At 40.4% G+C, this 21,177-nt stretch overlaps 2 protein-coding genes across 3 annotated transcripts; one reads left to right on the top strand and one right to left on the bottom strand.

Moving 5' to 3' along the window:
- Positions 1-955: 955 nt before the first annotated feature.
- On the top strand, positions 956-17,230 carry LOC141772550 (N-fatty-acyl-amino acid synthase/hydrolase PM20D1.2-like). Of its 2 annotated transcripts, none has more exons than XM_074643644.1 (13): positions 956-1,237; positions 1,352-1,438; positions 3,387-3,622; positions 3,734-3,820; positions 3,913-4,046; positions 4,258-4,377; positions 5,397-5,472; positions 5,569-5,630; positions 5,716-5,794; positions 5,903-5,974; positions 6,068-6,233; positions 6,325-6,424; positions 17,005-17,230. In XM_074643644.1, the coding sequence occupies exons 1-13, from the start codon at positions 1,018-1,020 to the stop codon at positions 17,093-17,095; spliced, it is 1,530 nt and encodes a 509-aa protein (XP_074499745.1). In that variant the 5' UTR covers positions 956-1,017; the 3' UTR covers positions 17,096-17,230. The 2 variants fall into 2 exon arrangements, with proteins under 2 accessions (XP_074499745.1, XP_074499744.1); XM_074643643.1 differs by lacking the exon at positions 17,005-17,230 and adding an exon at positions 6,779-10,337.
- On the bottom strand, positions 12,719-15,062 carry LOC141772555 (uncharacterized). The gene has a single exon (XM_074643654.1). The coding sequence runs from the start codon at positions 14,760-14,762 to the stop codon at positions 13,746-13,748; it is 1,017 nt and encodes a 338-aa protein (XP_074499755.1). The 5' UTR covers positions 14,763-15,062; the 3' UTR covers positions 12,719-13,745.
- Positions 17,231-21,177: the final 3,947 nt, after the last annotated feature.

The following is a 21,177-nucleotide window of genomic DNA, read 5'->3' on the forward strand; positions in this document are numbered from 1 at the left end:
GACCAGAAGTGGCAACTGTGAATCTCGTATTTAATACAATGACAATAAAGCTTTCTATTCTATTCTATTCAAATGTTTTGCGGCTCCAGACAGATTATTATTTATAGTTTTTGCCTAAAAGGGCTCTTTTGATAGTAAAGGTTGCTGACCCCTGGCTTAGGCAAATCCACCCACTTTGCCTCCATATCATGAGGAGGAGGATTACAGTGCAGGATATATATGCAGAGTTTCCACTTGAAACATTTCCCCTTTTTTGATATGATTTGTGTGGAATGGGCGATCAGTGAAAAGGGTCCAAAGAAAAAAAAGTGTTTGGTTTGAGTTGTGCCTGCAGAGGGCACTGTTGTGCAGATTAGTTGGGTAAATTGGCATGGCGTAAGACAGGTGCAAAGCATACAAGCTGTTGGCTGAAACAATGATCCTGACACTGGTTAGAGGGACTTAACAGGAGCCTAACATTTCAGATATTTTTAAAATGGACTTTTGACTGTTTAAGTTATAACTGGATCACTCGAACAGTGATCTTAAAACTGAGACAATGATTGTTATTTAATGAGTTTTTAAAAACACAAATGTCATATTAAATCACTCTATTTCCTCATTCACAACATCTCTTACTAAAAGGCAGGAAAAGGGTATCCAATATAGGCTCTATATACCTACACAAATATACTATGAACTGTGCTTATCTTTGACCTGTTAAAATCTATTATTGCTTGGTACTTTTTCCTCATTCGTCCACCATATAAATATATATATATATATAAATATATATATATAAATATATATATATATAATTATATATATATATATATATATATATTTATTTATATATATATATATATTTATATTTATATATATATATATATATATTTATTTATATATATATATATATATATATTTATATTTATATATATATATATATATATATATATATGGGCGGCCAGCAGGTGGCTCTCATTCAACACACCCTCAGCTCATTCAGTCACAGTGAACGAGTTCCGCTGTCACAACAACATGACAGACTCAGGGCCAAAGTTCAACATATTGAAGCTTTTAAAGATCATTATTAGTAGTTTCTTCCTCACAGTCGTGCTGTTATTCACCATAACATCCATCAGGACTCTTTCTCTGGACGTAAATGTCGGACTTCAACTGGCTCGTTGGGAAAAGACGAACAACCTATCGCTCGTCATAGACCAACATCAGAGAGAGGAGCTGCTGGAGAATTTCAAAGGTAGAAATGTGAAAAAGAAAATGTGTGAAACTGAGAAGGCACCAGTTGTTGTATAGTCTCTAGTTGTGCTGTCTGTTATGTATATATAACGCTATATGTGTGTTATCCATCCAGAGGCTATCCGGATCCCCACAGTGTCCTTCTCCGAGAGGGAGAGCAACACCACCGCGCTGCTTCAGTTTCACAGGCTCCTCCGAAAAGGTAAACTTAAAAACAGACGCTGAATTGTCCTCTATAAGTAACAGTAGTCACTACTAACTAAACCATTAACCTAACGCTCGTTGTTGATGCTAACCATGTATACTAGTGATGGGAATTCAGGCTCTTTTTAGTGAGTCAGATCATTTGGCCTCAGCTCACAAAAAAAGAGCCGGCTCTTTCGGCTCCCAAACGGCTCTTCGTTTTTACCACTTCTGCCTTTTATAATTCAGCCACATTTAGCGCTGTTTTGACCTATGATTAGTATGTGTTGCACATATATCACTTAAAGGGACTATTTGTAACTTTCAGAAATGCTTGTTAACAGCGACACCTGTGGCTGTTACGTCAACGACGTGCTTGCTCGCTCTACATAGAGGTGAATGAGCATCACTCAAAACAGTGAGGCAACACATGCCAGCTAAAACCACAATATCACTCTATATTTCAGCTGCTTGGCAGTAATGTTAGCTGACCAGACGAAGGTCTCTCCATGAATCACTGCTGATCCTAGTGTTGGCTTTTCCTGCCTCAGCTGAAGCAGGAAGAGAAATGTTATCGCCTCCCGACTGCGCCCGCAGGGAGACACCGGAGTTTTGGTCGGAGACGATTACGTTTCTCTTCCTGCTTCAGCCCCGCTGATAACATTTCTCGCTGCGGAGCCCCGTCACTTCACAAGACACGGGAAACCTCTGTTGGTCTGGAGGAGCTGCAGCATTTATTTCTACACAAACGTCCACTGTACATTCACTAGATATTCTCAGAGCTAAACTAACTCTCCTGCAGTGTGTAGTGAGCTCGCGTTCACGTCTAGAGGTGGAGCGAGACAGCGAGAACGTGCGCGGTGTGTTAGTGAAGGCATGCAGGCAGAGGAGCGTGGACTTCAGACACACGCGAGCGCGCATGTGCGAGCGCGCATGTGTCCCGACCCGGTACATTTATACGCTTAAAAAGTTACAAACAGTCCCTTTAAATTATTCAATATAATTATACGAAACCTTATAATTTCCAGAATACCATAATTTTACATGCTGCTTCATTTCCGACTGTCACTCATCTTTTCTGCTATTCGCGCACCACACTCCTTTCTCTTTCTCTCCTCCTCTCCCTCCTGCTCTGTACCTGTAGACCATCAGCGCGCCGCGCACCCCCGCCCCTCCCCTTGCTTGATGGTATGATCCTTGTCTGTTCATCACCTGATTGGTCGCACGGACGTCATTAACACAACATTCAGTCACAGCCGGTGGTGTGGAGAAGATCGTCCTATCATTCTGCCTTGAATTAATTAAAGAACAACGGACGGGAGCCGGCTCTTATTGTTCACTTAAAAGAGCCGGCTCTTTGAACCGGCTCATTCGCGACAGACATATCACTACTGTCAACTGCTTTACCTTCATGACTGATAATTTGTTTATAACACACAATAATAGCCCAATTCATGCCATTATATATCTTTTAGGAAGGTTTTCTACAATTTAAAATCAAAAAGTGTGTCAGCAGACTTCTTATAACGTTAGCTACTAAAGTCAACTGATAGCCTAGCCTAAGTTTAAAAAAAAAAAAAAAAAAAAAAAAGTGTCTGTCCTGCAGTGGTTTGACTTTTGAACACTAGAGCCAATGAAAATGTGGGACATCGGCTCAATAAGTGGGACGTGCGACAAGGTATTAAAATGCTGTGCAGTCCCTCGTAAAGTGGGACACCTGGTCACCCTAATGCTGAAACCCATTTGCCATAATGCAACCAATAGCATCTTTTTTTGTTAGACCCATGTTTAAACCTTCATGCCACACAGGCCTGATGGCATCCTGAGCGTTATTTTCCACAGACTCGGGCTCCACTAGAGCTCCTCTAGAGTGACAGAAGACATTATACAACTTTTTTGTAACTGACCTTAATTTGTAAAATAAATGGAGTTCTCCCTTTAAGCTTGTACTGTTCTTCCTGTGTCAGCCTTCCCAACAGTTTTCTCTTCAAGCTTGGTTCATCATGAATTGGTGGCCAACTACAGCCATCTGTTTTGGGTGCAAGGATCACAGTCTGACCTGGTGCCATACCTGCTGCTGGCCCACATTGATGTAGTACCTGCCTCAGAATCGGATGGCTGGGAGGCCCCACCATTTTCTGCTAAGGAGATGGATGGCTTCATCTATGGTCGAGGGACCATAGACGACAAGAGTCCATTAATGGTGAGAGAACAAGTGATATTTTGTGTGATCTTGCCATTAAACAGATGTGAATTTAATTATTAACCTTTCATGTTCCGTCCAGACTAAACCAATATGCTTTATTTCTTCCAGGGAATACTTCAGGCACTGGAGTATTTGCTGATAAAAGGCTATGCTCCACGCAGAGGATTTTACATTGGTCTTGGTCATGATGAAGAAGTAAACATTCATTAAACTCTTACTTTTTGAAATTGTGAACTTAAATATGATTTAAAATATCATTGCATGTCCTTCAATATTTCTTTTTAAAGGTCAGTGGTTACAAGGGGGCAATGAACATAGTGCGATTAATGAAGCAGCGTGGTGTGCGGCTGTCGTTTGTCCTGGACGAGGGCCTGGCTGTACTTGATGGAGTCATCAGTGGTCTTGAAGGACCTGCTGCGCTGTGAGAACCTGTCTTGCTTTAGTGTAAACAATATATTTAGTTAGCAGCTTTTCCATGTTAAAAACTAAACAATTTGCCCGAGCCTGATATCACAACAAACTCACAGGCATAGCTTAAAATTGCATGTCTCCATTAAATTATGTGAAAAATATATGTGATTGAATTGACATTTGTAATTTCTGTGTGTTCTGTGTGTGTACTTGTTTTGTAGAATTGGGATAAGTGAAAAGGGTTCGGCGACTGTAAAGCTTAGTACGTCTATGGTCCCTGGTCACTCCTCAATGCCTCCCAGTGAGACCAGCATTGGGATCTTGGCTGCAGCAGTCAAAAGGTGAGAGGTTTATTTTCTTCAAATTGAGATTTTTAGCTCATTTAATTTCTGTATGAATTCTGGCTAGTCTTTGTGTTCATGCAGTACCATGTGATTAACTACATTTTTATCACTCGAACAAAAAGACAAGACTTTGGGCCCTATCTTACACAACGATACACAGCAGTGGTGCACAGCGGTGCACTAGCACTGTCATTGCTAGTTTCAGACTGACGCGGTTGTCATTTTCACGCCCACATTGTGTAAGTAGCAAATGCACTTGCACCTCATTTTGGTCTTCAAATGAGGTGTGGTGAGGTGCTTTGTGGGCGCATTGCTATCTTGAGGCAGCAGAGATCTATTGCTCCATTGACCAACAAAAACCTGGTTGAAAGTATATCCGATGGTATATCCGGAGGATTCCGCTCAGCCGATCTGAGCCCCTGGAGGGTTGCATCGGAAAGCAATACAGTTTCCATTATTTATCAATACATGATTTTTTTATTTAGCCCAGTGCTTATGATCATATAAGGAATTTTGTTCCCCCGTGCCGCCTGCACCGGTTAAATACTGTAGGTGCATTTGCTTATATACAGTCAAATGGAGTTGTTGACGGGACAGAGGATTGGGAGCCAGGGGAGGCAGAGGGTCCACCGGCCAAACACCACATACATCTGCTTGTACACTTTCACTTTACGCACGAGCAGATCCGTTTCCTCAGCAGAAAACAGCTCGCTTCTCCAATCTGCCGAATCCGCCTTTTAAATAGCAATGCGCCAATGTTCAGGCGCACCTGGCTTTTAAAGGGAATGGGAGATTAGTTAAATTCCTGTTACACCCAAAACACACCTATGATTAATTAAGAGACTAAATACAACCCCTTTGCCCATTGCGCGTTACTTTGCACCCAGATTATGCGCCACTTAACTTGCAAAAGCGGAGTTGGACACGCCCTAAATGCACATTCGCCATGCAATTTAGACCATGCGCTATAGATCGTTAAAATAGGGCCCTTAAACTGTGCCATGCTATTTCCTCAGACTAGAAGAGAACCCTATGCCGAGATTATTTGGTCATGGGCCTGAACGTGAAACATTTGAGCATCTGGCGCATAAGGTAGGAAGAACCACCTACTTATTCACTACTTATCACATTTAATAGCATATTAGATCCCTCTCTGTTGTCACTCAATTACTCATTCTTTGTCTTCAGTTCGGGCTCCCAATGAAGTTCATAATGTCGAATTTGTGGCTGTTCGCCCCTCTCCTTGGCAGGTAATTACATCCTAAAATTCGTTCAGAATGTTTTCTACTGATTGTGCCCATTGGAATAAATCAGTTAGCATGTTTTATGTTGCAGGGTACTTGAAAGAAAACCAGAAACTAATGCTTTTGTAAGGACAACCACAGCAGTCACCATGTTTAATGCAGGAGTTAAGGTACAGTTCTGAGAGACAGTTATGAAATAGAGGGTAATTCACAGGAAATTAGATTGCAAGCAAGTCAGTTTTCCTTAGTACAAACCTAAATTCTTTCCCATCATGTAGGTGAATATCATCCCTTCCCTCGCTGAAGCTTATGTAAATCTACGAATACACTCATCACAGTCGTTACAAGAGGTAGAGTCTGAAGTTTTATTCTCCTTTTTGACAATTCTTGGTGTCTCTCCATGAATATTTTGAGTTGAATTAGATGTTTGCTGTCTTGTCTAGATCCTGGACCTAATCCAGTCTACAGTGGGGGACCAACGAGTGAAGATAGAGCTTGTTGATGGGTTTGACCCTCTGCCTGTGAGCTCTGCAGATGAAAAGTCCTTCGGCTTCCAGATCATTAAGAAAACCGTGTTGGACATGTTTCCAACAGTTACAGTTGCTCCAGGTAGAATCCAGATACATTTAATTGTATACAAATTTGGTTATTAAAGTCAAAGTATTCCATAAGTGTTTTGATATAATGTTTAAATGTTCAGGTATCTGTATTGGGAACACAGACAGTCGACACTTCAAAGACCTGACGAATGATATTTATCGCTTCGCCCCTGTATGGTTTAAACCAGGTGATGCTCAGAGGTAAGGATCTAGTTTGTATAACACAGAATAAAAATAGTCTTAACAAAGCCTGCTGCAGTAAGTATAATACACTGCTTGAACAGAGTAATATCTGGCAAACTAGAAGGCAACTTGAACAAAAGAGCTTTGTGCTGTTGGTCACACGTTTATGTGACCTACTTGTACTGTTCAGACTTAAAGTTCCTCTTGAACAAATATAGTACTAAGAGTTTCATATATAGAACCAACCTTTAGCCCAGTTTGCCCTTCAGCTTTGGTAATAAAAAGCACCAACCTGCAAGAACTGCACAAGGAAATCAAATGAAGGAAACTTTATTTTCTTCTTTTAAGATACGTTGTTTTTCTCTTTCTTAGATTCCATGGCATCAATGAACGGATTTCCAAAAAGAACTACGAGGAGATTGTAGTATTTTACTTCAGTCTGATTCAAAACTGTGACATGCAGAAGCTCCCTGAGCCTCACAGCTCTGTCCATGAACTCTAAGGAATAGACAGTATGAGTAAAATGCAGTCTGTGTTATCATTAGTCTGAATAATTATAGTATTATAGTATCCAACAGGACCTTGACTAACTGTATTAGTCACTACATTTCAAACAAAATTATGTGATTCTGCATTTTAGAACCAGACGGTTTAATTTTCCATTTTCCATAGCTTTACAGTAAACAATGGATTTTGAATCCTGTTTGATGACATACAGTATTGACCTTGTTGTGATGAAATGATCAGGGGATAACTATATACTATAACTCCTTTGCATTTGTGATTATGATTTTGGGGTATACAGTAGTGCTGTAATGATTTTTGAATATAAAATCATGATGTTATAATTTTATGAAATAACTGATAACATTTTTGTTGGGCTGCTAACAATATCGTAGTACTTGATATTATGATAGTACATATAACTTTAATAAAATGACCACATAAAAATGTTTTTGGCTGCTCATAACACAAGATAACAACTACTTATTTTCTAAAGAATTACTGAGCAGTAAAGGTGCAGTGAGGTTGCAAATTGCAATCAACTATAAATTCTCCTGTGTGCAAAGTGTGTTGGAGAACTACGGTGGCCGACGCATAAACGTAATAATGCGAATGGCCCTATTTAGAGAGCCAGTGTTTTGAAAGTCCGTTCTGGACTGTAGAAACATGACAGCTCTGTGATTAGGACACGCTTCGTATGTAGATATAAACGGCTCATTCTATGGTAACAAAAAGGTGATTATACACTAAAGAAAACATAATATTACATTCCATTTCTGCAAATAGATCCCCCTAAATGTTACACACTGTTCTTCACTGTTCTCTCACTTTCTGTTCTTCATCCAATGGACAGTTTTTTTTCTTCAAGATAAAGGCAAACCTGAAAGGAAGGGTCAAATGCCAAATTTAATCCAACATATTAGTGGAATCAGAAATTTGACACACCATACAATAAAATATGTATGTGTGATTACACCATTGAATTAAAAATATTTTTCACCTCATAATCAGACCAGAAGCCTGCCTTTCTGGTGTAGTGGCCTGCATTACCAACACCACTGATTGGTGCTCCAACCTCACTGGATTGAGAGGACAGGATAAAGATTCGCCCATATACAGCAAATCCCAAAAATGAGCTTTTCAGCAGGTACCCTCTGGTCCCGCCAATAACACATTGCATAGTCCTGAAATGTGGAAAAAGTTGACCCAGTATAACACCAGTCACACATCCCTCAAAAAGTGAAATAACTGAAATTCATGTCAAATAAAACAATATTACAAACAAAGGTACACCAAAATAAAACTTAACTAAATCCTACCTTCAGGAATATTATAATCAGGTTTTGTTAGGTGTCCACCCTATTTTTTATTGAGGATAGACTAAATATTAGTTGTAATCTGAATATACCTAAAAATTGACAAATGACAGTATAAAATCGCGTACTCACAATACTTAAGTATGTGTGCCATCTAGTGTCTTGGGATCTCTGGTGCAAGGGACTGTGATGTCCTGTGTGACGCTATGCCAGGTACCATGAAGGTCATATGCCATCACATTAATGAAATACAGATACCTAAAAAATGCAGTTACGATCAAGCACCAACACATGATGACAGCTAATATTTTTTTAGTTTACTTTTTTTTTTACTTCCAAAGGAAACTAATAAGTAAAAAAATAATTATATATATATATATATTTATATAAATTTTTTTATGTTTAGTTTACTTTTTACTTTTTACTTCTCTCTGCGACTTCATAACTGAAGGAACCTAGTATTCCTATGGAAGCAGCCATAGCAGTAATGACCAATCTGGGAATGTTAGTTGATGTTCCCTCAGTAGTAGAGGAACTAAGGCTCCTAAAAATTTAGATACCTCTAACCAAGGTAGCACAAAGCATTATGTTTGATCCTCCCCAAAACTGAAATTATGAAAATGTAGGCTTCTCCAAAAGGGACAGCATCTGCCTTTTCACATGTATCACCAAATTTGGACTGGATGTTCACAGACAGTTATTGCATACAATAAAGCAAATATTTCATCAATACCTGTGTCCATCTTTGAAATTTCTACACTAAAATACATGGATTTTTGGTGGATATTGAATAGGAATAGGGGAATAATTGGGAATGGGTGTACCAAAGCATTTTGAGCTCTACCCATAGGAGCGTCACAAATACCAAAAATGTGTACCTTAAAACCCGGTAGACAGAATTTGACCAACTGTGGTGCACATGCTCTGGGGGTATTAATCAAGTATTAACCAAGATCTGAGCATTATATGCTATATTATGTCTTTGCTCAATTTGCTGTGCGCTGGAACGACCTAGAGACATGACACTTTGTACCATAACTGGCCATGATATCCTAATGCTTCACATAGAATATGATCCAAATTGGCCACATGGTGGCGCTATAACTTTTTCAAGGCCAGCCCCTCATACCATAAGTCCCATTGATTTGAAATTTTACAGACATGTGCTGCTGAATGTGCTCTACAAAAAAGCCTCTTGGACCGCTAAAGTCTGCCAACTAGATTTTCCGTCATTTTGAATTTTTTGAAAAACACATTTTTGACATCTTCTCCTAAACCACAAATCCGATTTCTACCAAATTTTCTGTGGATCATTATTGGATCAAGCTTATCAAAAGTTGCATAAGGCTTGTTGATATATTATTGCATTTTGAAGATATTGACCAATGAATTTCAAAAGGGCGTGGCTAAGCACATAAACAGACTTAAAGGTCTCATATTATGCTCATTTCCAGGTCCATAGATGTATTTTAATGTTGTACTTCAACATGTTTACATGCTGTAATGTTAAAAAAAAACCTTTATTCTTCTCATATTGTCTGCCTCAATCTGCCTGCATAGAGCCACTTTCACCCTCTGTCTGAAAAACCCTGATTCAGAGCCCGTCTCCTCCCAGTCTGCTCTGATTGGTCAGCGTTTCCTGCTGTACGCTGTCAATCAAACGCCCTCAACACAGTGTCACTTTCTCCCCTGAGCTCGCTCTGCAGCAGCTCCCCTGAGCTACAGAGAGAGAAGCAGCAGGAAGAGTTTCATAAATAAACTACTTAAAAGCTTATAAACCAGAAACTTCACACAGCGCACGTTACCGGAGGAATCTGATCTGAAATCGGCGAGAAATGAACAACATCTGCGGTCAAGATTCCAGGTTTTCCTGACGGTTTTATTATTATTTCTGGTAAAAGACACCTGATAAACGTATGAAAGTAATCAGAGTAATGGTATATTATTTACTGTCTCTGTGTTATCATGACTACAGACTGGGTAACGTTACACTCACCGTAGCTGAAAGACTTTATCCTGTACCATGTCAACATAACTGCAGGTGGAATTAAAAATGCTGTGTATAATTAATATTATCATCTGTCTACTCAAATAAAGTTTGACTGTGAAACAGAAATGTGTTGTGTTGCTTACAGTCACTATTTACTACCTGTACCCTTTTACATGCATGACATAAAATACATTTTTCATATCACCTGTTTAAACAGTTTAATTACATAAAGTCTTTGTGAAATAACATGTTATATTTAGATGATGGGAGTACATGAAGCCTTTTCTGCTGGTTCTTGCAGACTAACTGAAGTAGGAGCATACTTTGCTTATAGTTACGAGGCGGAAGCGAGAGAGTCACTCTGTGGGCGGGGTCACCTAGCTAGGAGTTGTTCTCTGTTGTTCTAACCGTTCCACCAGGAAACCCTTATATGGCCTGAAAATCGTTACCAACGTCACCAAAGTAAGGAAGTGCTGCTCACATTTTTTCAGACCCATTTTCGGACAGATGGAGCAGGAGAAAAAGAGAGAGGATGGTCTTTTATGATACTAGGGGGCCTGTAGACACACTGGGGACAGATATTGATGTTTAAAAGACATGGAAAAGGGCATTTTGCATAATAGGTGACCTTTAAGTCAACAACCATTTGCCCCATCATCTGGAAACTTGCAAGATATGTCCACAAGAGTACCTTGAGCAAAAAAAAGGCTTGAACCTGCGAACTGCCGCTTGCAGCTGTAATTAGGGACCGAGCACGAAAGTGCCAGGGACCCAACGGTGTAAATTGACTATACATTGTCCAATCTGCCCCAAACTTGACATGTTTTATAAGGGTCCCGGCCTGAAGACATATATGTGCCATTGTGAGTGATAGTCATAGCGTCAACTACAGGAAACAGGAAGTTGTTGTAAATTGACTATACATTCTCCAATCTGCCCCAAACTTGACATGTTTTATAAGAGTCTTGGCCTGAAGACATATACGTTCCATCATTGAGTTATGGTGATGGCGCCACCTACTCGCAACAATAAATGGTTGTATACTGCCAGCCACCCTCATAGAAGTGCCTTTTAAGGATGCCCCACAGGTTCTCATCAGGTCATTTGCAGCGTCACGCGCTCCACGCAGAAAATATCCTCTAACTGTTGCATGCAATATCTGACTTTAATGGAAATGCACAGCAGCGGGTACCCTTGACGTGCGTAAAGGGGCAAGGGCCCGTTCAGCGCTGCTTGCAGCTTTAATTATTATTATTATTTTTCTGCTGCAAGATGGCATTTTTGAGGCACTTAGGATGCACGAAAACTCCCGAAAACTGGAATACGCATCAAAACTGGCGAAAATTGCAAAGTTCTGTAGTGATTGGGCTCGGGCGTCGCCAGCGGGCTCCCATAGCGCCCCCAAATGCAGGCAGGTCTGAGAAAAAGTTCCATCTTGACAATATTTGAGTATGTCATTGCTCACATCTGCAATAGGGTATTAAATATTTTTGAGATTTTTTCGGCCGACAGGAATTCAGCCGTCTTGGATTTTGTGCGTTAATTTAAAATTTACGAACACATGTTTGAGGACTTTTGGATACCCAAAAACTCATGAAACTTTAGACGCATATTCACACTACTAATTACTTCGAATATGGTGGTATGATTGGGTTTTGGCGTGGCATGTTGGCTCTTTAGCTGCTTGCAGCTTTAATTATTTTTTAATTTTTATTTTTTAAAGGGACTATTTGTAACTTTCAGAAATGCTTGTTAACAGCGACACCTGTGGCCTTGAAATCAACGAAAGTCAGCATCGAGCTTGCGCTTGCTCGCTCTAAATAGACATGGATGAGCATCGCTCAAAACAGTGAGGCGACACACGCCAGCTAAAAGCACAATATCACTCTATATTTCAGCTGCTTGGCATGAATCACTGCTGATCCTAGTGTTGGCTTTTCCTGCCTCAGCGCAGGCTCAGGCAGCAGGGCTACTCAACGAGTTACGTTATCGCCTCCCGACCGCAGTCGGCAGCCGCAGGGAGACACCGGCACCCGGTCGGTAACGAGACGACAACGTAACACGTGGAGGAGCCCCGTCACTTCACAAGACACGGAAAACCTCTGTTGGTCTGGAGGAGCTGCAGCATTTATTTCTGCACAAACGTCCCCTGTACATTCACTAGATATTCTCAGAGCTAAACTACCTCTCCTGCAGTGTGGAATGAGCGCGCGTTCACGTCTAGTAGAGGCGGAGCGAGTATGCGAGAACGTGCGCTCTGTCTGAGTGAAGGTAAGCAGGCAGCGGAGACGAGGCTCCGGCCACACGCGAGCGCGCATATGCGAACGCGCATGTGTGGCGACCCGCTACATTTATACGCTTAAAAAGTTACAAACAGTCCCTTTAATTCCCAGAATAAACCTCACTCAGCATCGTGCACAGTCTCACAAGAGATGCAGAACTCTTCATAAGTCAGTGACTTGAAACCTCAAAGATTTTTTATTCATCTTACAATGCAGTAAGTGGCTCTGATGTCGAGAAATGTTTGATAAGCAAGTCTTCTCCCTGCTGCTCCCGTGTCTTCTAATGAATTATTTCATATGAATGGCTTTTCCACAAGTGCCAGTTAGGCAGCTTGTTTCCACATATATAAGATATAATGTGTCTTTTATCTCACAAACACCTGATATACAAAGAACAACCAACATAGAACAACCAAATATAGAACAAAACCAAACAAAATGTGCCGAAATTTGTCAGGGAAACTTGTAGTATTTTATTAATTCATCATCAACTTAAATTTAGTAATATGTATTTGTATTTACATGTAGAGTATATAAATATATGCAATATGCAACATCTGTATCATTATGTAGGACAAATCCCGCAATAGCTAAATCTAAACCAACAAGAACAAACCCCATACAGGGTTAGATACACAAATAATAACAAAGATATGCAACAACCATACAATTAAGTAAGGCATGTCAGAATAAATGATGGCAAAAAACAAGAACATACACACCCAACTGCTTTAAATATACCTTGAATTAACAGACAGCAACAGGACAACAATTGTGAATACGCAGTAAGTTGTATTGATAAATAAAATAATATAAATAATATTTTATATTGACAGACATGGATGGCAGGACATTGCCATTCTTAACATGTACATACAGTTGCAAATTGATGAAAGTATATGTAACTAAATGCCGAAAGGTTTGGTGTCATCACGTTAATACATAGCTTTGTTGTTTGCTAACTGAAAAGAAGATTTAACTTTTTTGCCATTGTTTTGGCATTTCAGTGGAGACAGGGTGCTTATGGAAATCCATCTGAGAATGTTAGTGCTGACAATTGATGTGTAAATTGTTTTTTCAAATTTTTCCACTTAAGTGTAGATTAGTGAAGCCTAAAAGGCAAGCATGACTATTATTAATCATTTATTTTATTTATATAACTCAACAGTGAAGAATCAGAAGAAATTTTACATATGATAGCTTTTGACAATGCCCCGCCATTTGTTAATGAGAATAAATACTATCACCTATGGGAAAGAACAGCACCTGCAGCTATCCTTAAAGACCGTAGTGGCCGGGCATCTAAGAGTGAAAGTCTGTCCATTGGCGCATTGTAGAAATCGTGTTGGGTCAGTAGGATGGCGGAAGTGCCCATCGACCCTTCCTGCACAAGAGTTCTGGTTAGTTGAAGCTGTTGTGGTAGGGGAAGTTGCTGTGTTCGTGGTAGGAGTTGTGGTAGTGGGCGTTGTTGTGGTCGTGGTGGGGGAAGTTGTTGTGGTAGTGGGCGTTGTTGTGGTCGTGGTGGGGGAAGTTGTTGTGGTAGTTGGCGTTTTTGTGGTTGTGGTAGGAGTTGTTGTGGTAGTGGGCGTTGTTGTGGTCGTGGTGGGGGAAGTTGTTGTGGTCGTTGGCGTTGTTGTGATTGTGGTAGGGGAAGTTGTTGTGGTTTCAGTAGGGGAAGTTTTTGTAGTCGTGGTCGGGGAATTTTTTGTGGGCTCCATAGGGTCTACTTTTGGCGGATCGGTTTGGGGAATTTTTGTGGGCTCAGTAGGGGTAGTTTTTGGCGGGTCAGGATTTTTTGTGGGCTCGGTAGAGGTAATTTTTGTTGGCTCGGTAGGGGAAGGTTTTGTGGTCGTGGTAGGAGTTGTTGTGGTTTCAGTAGGGGAAGTTTTTGTTGTCGTGGTAGGGGAAGTTGTTGTGGTAGTTGGCGTTATTGTGGTTGTGGTAGGGGAAGTTGTTGTTGTCGTGGTAGGAGTTGTTGTGGTAGGGGAAGTTGTTGTGGTCGTGGTAGGAGTTGTTGTGGTAGTGGGCATTGTTGTGGTCGTGGTGGGGGAAGTTGTTGTGGTAGTTGGCGCTGTTGTGGTCGTGGTAGTGGGCGTTGTTGTGGTTGTGGTAGGAGAAGTTGTTGTGGTCGTGGTAGGGGAAGTTGTTGTGGTAGTTGGCGTTATTGTGGTTGTGGTAGGGGAAGTTGTTGTTGTCATGGTAGGAGTTGTTGTGGTAGGGGAAGTTGTTGTGGTCGTGGTAAGAGTTGTTGTGGTAGTGGGCATTGTTGTGGTCGTGGTGGGGGAAGTTGTTGTGGTAGTTGGCGTTGTTGTGGTCGTGGTAGTGGGCGTTGTTGTGGTTGTGGTAGGAGAAGTTGTTGTGGTCGTGGTAGGGGAAGTTGTTGTGGTTTCAGTAGGGGAAGTTTTTGTTGTCGTGGTCTGGGAATTTTTTGTGGGCTCCGTAGGGTCTACTTTTGGCGGATCGGTTTGGGGAATTTTTGTGAGCTCAGTAGGGGTAGTTTTTGGCGGGTCAGGATTTTTTGTGGGCTCGGTAGAGGTAATTTTTGTTGGCTCGGTAGGGGAAGGTTTTGTGGTCGTGGTAGGAGTTGTTGTGGTTTCAGTAGGGGAAGTTTTTGTTGTCGTGGTAGGGGAAGTTGTTGTGGTAGTTGTTGTGGTTGTGGTAGGGGAAGGTGTTGTAGTCGTGGTAGGGGAAGTTGTTGTGGCTGTGGTGGGGGAAGTGGTTGTGGTTGGAGAAGTTGTTGTGGTTGTGGTAGTGGGCATTGTTGTGGTCGTGGTGGGAGAAGTTGTTGTGGTAGTTGGCGTTATTGTGGTTGTGGTAGGAGAAGTTGTTGTGGTTGTGGTAGGAGAAGTTGTTGTGGTCGTGGTAGGGGAAGTTGTTGTGATCGTGGTAGGGGAAGTTGTTGTGGTAGTTGACATTGTTGTGGTTGTGGTAGGGGGAGTCGTTGTGGTAGTTGTAGGGGGAGTTGTGGTTGTTGCGGTTGTTATAGGGCGAGTTGTTGTTGTAGTCGACATTGTTGTAGTTGTAGTAGGGAGAGTTGTTGTGGTTGTTGTAGGGGGAGTTGTTATGGTAGTTGACATTGTTGTGGTTGGTGTAGGGGGAGTTGTTGTAGTAGTGGGCATTGTTGTGGTTGGTGTAGGGGGAGTTGTTGTAGTAGTGGGCATTGTTGTGGTTGTTGTGGTAGGGGGAATTGTTGTGGTTGTGGTAGGGGGAGTCGTTGTGGTAGTTGTAGGGGGAGTTGTGGTTGTTGTGGTTGTTGACATTGTTGTGGTTGTGGTAGGGGGAGTCGTTGTGGTAGTTGTAGGGGGAGTTGTGGTTGTTGTGGTTGTTATAGGGCGAGTTGTTGTTGTAGTCGACATTGTTGTAGTTGTAGTAGGGAGAGTTGTTGTGGTTGTTGTAGGGGGAGTTGTTATGGTAGTTGACATTGTTGTGGTTGGTGTAGGGGGAGTTGTTGTAGTAGTGGGCATTGTTGTGGTTGGTGTAGGGGGAGTTGTTGTAGTAGTGGGCATTGTTGTGGTTGTTGTGGTAGGGGGAATTGTTGTGGTTGTGGTAGGGGGAGTCGTTGTGGTAGTTGTAGGGGGAGTTGTGGTTGTTGTGGTAGTTGACATTGTTGTGGTTGTGGTAGGGGGAGTTGTTATGGTAGTTGACATTGTTGTGGTTGGTGTAGGGGGAGTTGTTGTAGTAGTGGGCATTGTTGTGGTTGGTGTAGGGGGAGTTGTTGTAGTAGTGGGCATTGTTGTGGTTAGTGTAGGGGGAGTTGTTGTAGTAGTGGGCATTGTTGTGGTTGTTGTGGTAGGGGGAATTGTTGTGGTAGGGGGAATTGTTGTGGTTGTGGTAGGGGGAGTCGTTGTGGTAGTTGTAGGGGGAGTTGTGGTTGTTGTGGTTGTTGACATTGTTGTGGTTGGTGTAGGGGGAGTTGTTGTAGTAGTGGGCATAGTTATGGTTGTTGTAGTAGTGGGCATTGTTGTGGTTGTTGTGGTAGGGGGAATTGTTGTGGTTGTCGTAGGAAACAGGAGATTATACAGGTGGCTGATGAAGGGGCTGTTACCCATTTTACAGAACTGTCCAGTAGTATCGTCCAGGTCCAGAGACCAGACAAAGGCTCCTCCAAAGCTATTAGTCTTTATGTAACGGACCTGAGAGGATGAGGAACAAAACATTTCAATAGCTGAAGCCATTTTGACAAAATATTTGTTAAATAAGTATTTTTCCAGATTTGTCATTTGCAAAGGAATTATTGAACAATATTTTGAATTAAATAGATGACTACCTTAATATCAAGGCTGTCTTTGTCGTCAAATCCAACCCACTGATTTTCTGTGGTGGCATATGGAACTTTCTGATCAGTAATCACATTGGTTTTAACCCCTTCAAGATAAAGGCAAGTCTGAAAAGAAGGGTCAAATGTCAATCTTTTTCACACCAAATACAGTAAAAGTGGCTAGCCTATAATAAGGCTATTGATATAAATACATTATATTCACAGCTTGCATTTTTACCTCATAATAGGCCCAGAATCCTTCTTCACCGGTGTAGCAGCCTTCTTCACCAGGACCATTGGCTGGTGCTCCAACAACACTGGATGCAGAGGAGAGGTTAAAAGCTCGCCCGTATGCCGCTAACCCCAAGTTTAGCTTTTGTGAAGGTGCTCCATTATTCTGCCAGTGCATCATAGCAAAGTCCTATAATGTGGTGAAAAATAAACAATTAGGATGAAAGGACATTTCTAAATACAAAGATGTAAAATGCAGGTAAAATATGAATTCCAGTACTTACAGTGTTCAAGTATTGTCTGTCTCCAGTGTCTTGGGATCCGTTGAATAAGGGGCTGTGATGTCCTGTGACATTTTCCCAGGGGCCGTGAAAATCAAATGTCAGCACATTAATGAAATCCAGGTACCTGATAAAATGCAGAGGAGATCACGTTGACACAAAACATGACAACAGCTAATCATGGGTATACTGTTGAGAATTACATAAAATTAGTTTTACTTGGCAATCTGTCCGACTTCATAACTGGCATCGATGGTTGCTTTCTCAGCAGAGACACTAGCAGTGACGATTAATCTGTCATTGCCATTTTGTTTTCCATCATTCTCAAAGGCCTCTTTGAGCTCCTATACAACACAGAAACATGGTTCAGTCTCTGTTGAATAAAAAATCTAATATTTTCATACATGGTGCAGTATGGCATATTTCTCATAGTGTCTGTCCCAAAATATAAATTCAGGATCTGACCTGGCACAGCATTGTGAATCTCTGCTTGTCCTGTGATTGGCTTCCAGCTCCTCCGGGGTACCTCCAGTCAATGTTCAGCCCATCAAACCCATTCATTCTCAGTAGTGTGATAGCAGAGTCGATGAACGTTTTTCTGTTTTGTTGTGTTGACACCATTGTACTGAATCTGGTAAACATTTGAACAAAACACTGTTTTCAAGAAGGCACTCCACATACTGCATTTAAGGGTTCTGGTTTAATAGCACAAACTCAAAGGGCAACGCAAAGCACAAGGTCACGTGTGCCAAGACAAATATACAGCCATAAGCAAATAGTCTGGTCACCATGCTTTTCATTTGTACTTATGAATGACAATGAAAATGAGCCACGCAATGATCCAAGTGCCTATAATGCGCAGTTACTAACCTCATTATAAGTCTGCAATACATTTTGCACAAGTTTAGTAAAAGAGTATAGGGGTAAAATAAAAATGCATGTTAAATTGTTTTCAGGATTCCCACACACCCTGGAAAACCCAGAAAACCTTGAAAAAAGTTGACCAATTTTCCAGGCATTGAAAACACATGGAAAATGAGAGAAAAAGTAAAATGTCTGGGAAAATCTTGTCCTTTGCTTGGAAAATTATTTCAGCATTCTCCTATTTTCCTTTAGCTGAGTTACTAGCCTATCAGAGCTCCCCAATACGGATAACATTGACATCTGAAAGGGCTAAGTTACGTCCAGGATTATATTAATGTTCAAAAGGTAGTTTATGGACGAGAGTATTTTTTAGTAGGCTGCTCTCGGTTATGTTGTGGAAGTGCTGTGAACACACCCCCAAGTCAAGTCACATGGTAGTACATGCAGGTTACGTCTAGTGCAGGACGTTTTAGCCATAGACTGCAAATCTTTTTAATGTCCTGGAAAAGTCCTTGAAATCCTGATCTCTAGTAAAGAGTTGGAATTAGCATTAGATTTAATGCAAACACCCAATTTTCAACATTACCCAGTTTTCAACATAAACAAATTTATTTCATTTTATTTTATTGTATTTCTTTTTAAGAGTGACATCGTCACATAAACAAAATTGAATGAAAATAATTTTGATTAAAAATTTGAATGCCAACACAAATCTATTTGATGTTTGCAGATACCAAGAATATTTATATTTTATATATTATTTGTGTGATTCTTTTCCATCAACCTGCTTTTAGTTTCACATAATGTAATAAAGTATCAGGTATAAATATGTTTGCTTGTTAAACTATGTTTAAGTGTGTATTTGCATTAATATATTGTCATCAGATAGGCTATTTTGTTTGCGTGCCCTGATGGAATCATGAAATGCACTTAAATATGTAATCAAATACCAGCATCTCACATTGTGCTACCTCATTTGTTTGAAACCGTGCACCATGCATGCATGCTGTGCAAAGCACAAAATTACAGCGTCATAGGACAAAGCAAATTTCATGTTCAGGAACAAAATACCAACATGTTGAATTACTGCTTACAGTTGTCTTTCTTGCACTGACACAAAATAGGACTAAATTTTCTTGTAAGTAACTTACTTTTGGTTGTTAAATTTCAAGCCACCAACCGCCAGCAGGGTTTTGAGCATTGGATTGCTGTGGGAGCATAAAAGTTAAGTAATGATTGTTTAAAAAAAAAAAATTCAACATCATTTCCACAATATTTATAGGCTAAAGCACTAACCTGATTTTGAGTTCTTTAAACGACTTATAGCTTTGTAAGTCAGTTAGACTACTGGGGATCAGCTCATTTGTGTTATTAATGTCAGCAAAGGCATAGATCAGATGGGTGCACTTGTTCGGATTGATATCTGAAACTGTGAACTTCCCGTCCTCCGCTCTATCTTCAGCATCACTGTTATAGTAACACACTAGCCTGTTGGAAGAGGCTGAGACATGGAAGAAAATCATAATGGTTTTTATTAGTTTTTGAAGACATCAATTATATCAAGATCCTTGTTTGCCAAAAAAATGTTGATCAGGGACTTTATTTATCTGTTAGTAAGACTGTTGATTAGGATTGATGCATATTATAAACTTACCCAAGCTGGCGATGATCAAACAGAGACCTTCAAAGTGAAAGACTGGTTAGTATTGGGTTAAAAACAAAGCTTAACAGGTCAGTTTATCCAATTACAAAATAAAATAAAGAAAAATCCACAGTTTTTTTCACTCCCTTCCACTGGTCCCTAGCATTACAGTTAGGTTTGGTTTTATTTGTCCAGGTTAATGATATATTACTCTCTTTCTGCAGCCACCCCAATACATTGGAGGTGAATTTAGTTTTACATTTAAAAAATTCACCAGCAATGTGAATTCTGGGTAATCAACACTGTATGTGTTGTGTGGATTATCCAGAGTAAGGGGGAGCACTGGTAACTCTTTCCAGAGTTACCAGTGAATTTTCTCAATGCAATTTTTCAGTGGCACCACAAACCAAATGCCATTCACTCTCACTGTAATCTGAGAGACAAAAACATGGGTAAAGAAAACAAAAAGTGTCTGCATGGCTAGATACCACTGGAGGTAAGTGAGAAAATTTGTTTTTTTGTGATTTGGATGAACTGACCCTTTAAGGAGACAATAACTTGATGAGCGTGCCTTACCTGCAGTTAGAGTGAGCTTGCACATGTTGCCACTGTGGATAAGCAGAAGAAATAGAAAACAATGTTTAATATACCGCTGAAAAAAACAACACAATTTTCAAACAAATCCTCTCTCTGCTGTCAAACTGTTACCAAAAAAATGCATTTCTAGTCAGAAAACTGCACATCTTTAAATAAGTCTATTTGTTCTGTCTAAAATGTCGTTTTGAGATGTTTATTCAGCATGAGTGAGTCTGTTGCAACCCTTGTGAAATTGGGTCACAGAGTAAGCTTTGAATTCATCTTTGAAATAAGTCACATTCCTTTAATAATACAATTTATAGTATGTGCAGATCATTTTCAACATTAACAGCAAGTAAATCAGGGACATACATTCAGTGTTTCAAAACAGGTGTCTGCTATTCCTGTGATGGTAAAATTCAGATTTTACAGGCATAGTTTATGTTTATTCACTCTCAAAGAATAGTGGCCAAAGTAAAGAGTATCAGTAAGTAGCTGCAGAATGGTCCACTGAGTATTTTAGCAGTTTAACTATTTCCACTCCACCCCTTTTTTTCATTACCCGTTTTTGTGTTTTTTAGGGGGGGACGTTTTTTTTTTAGAGGGAGATAGCAGGTCACCAGTATACGTCACATAGAAGTGGTGTACATCATCTGAAAGCTGGAAACCCGACGATCAATTTGAGATACAGCTCAGCACTGTGTGTCAAGTCGTTGTAGTCATACATCAGAAATAAAAAAATAATAATTTATTTATTAAAATAACTTTTGAAAGTGTATAAGAGCTCAGAACATTATGATAGAAGTATAGGATGGACATTCCCATGC

The sequence above is a fragment of the Sebastes fasciatus genome, chromosome 8 (genome assembly GCF_043250625.1).
Source record: "Sebastes fasciatus isolate fSebFas1 chromosome 8, fSebFas1.pri, whole genome shotgun sequence".
Lineage (NCBI taxonomy): Eukaryota > Metazoa > Chordata > Actinopteri > Perciformes > Sebastidae > Sebastes > Sebastes fasciatus.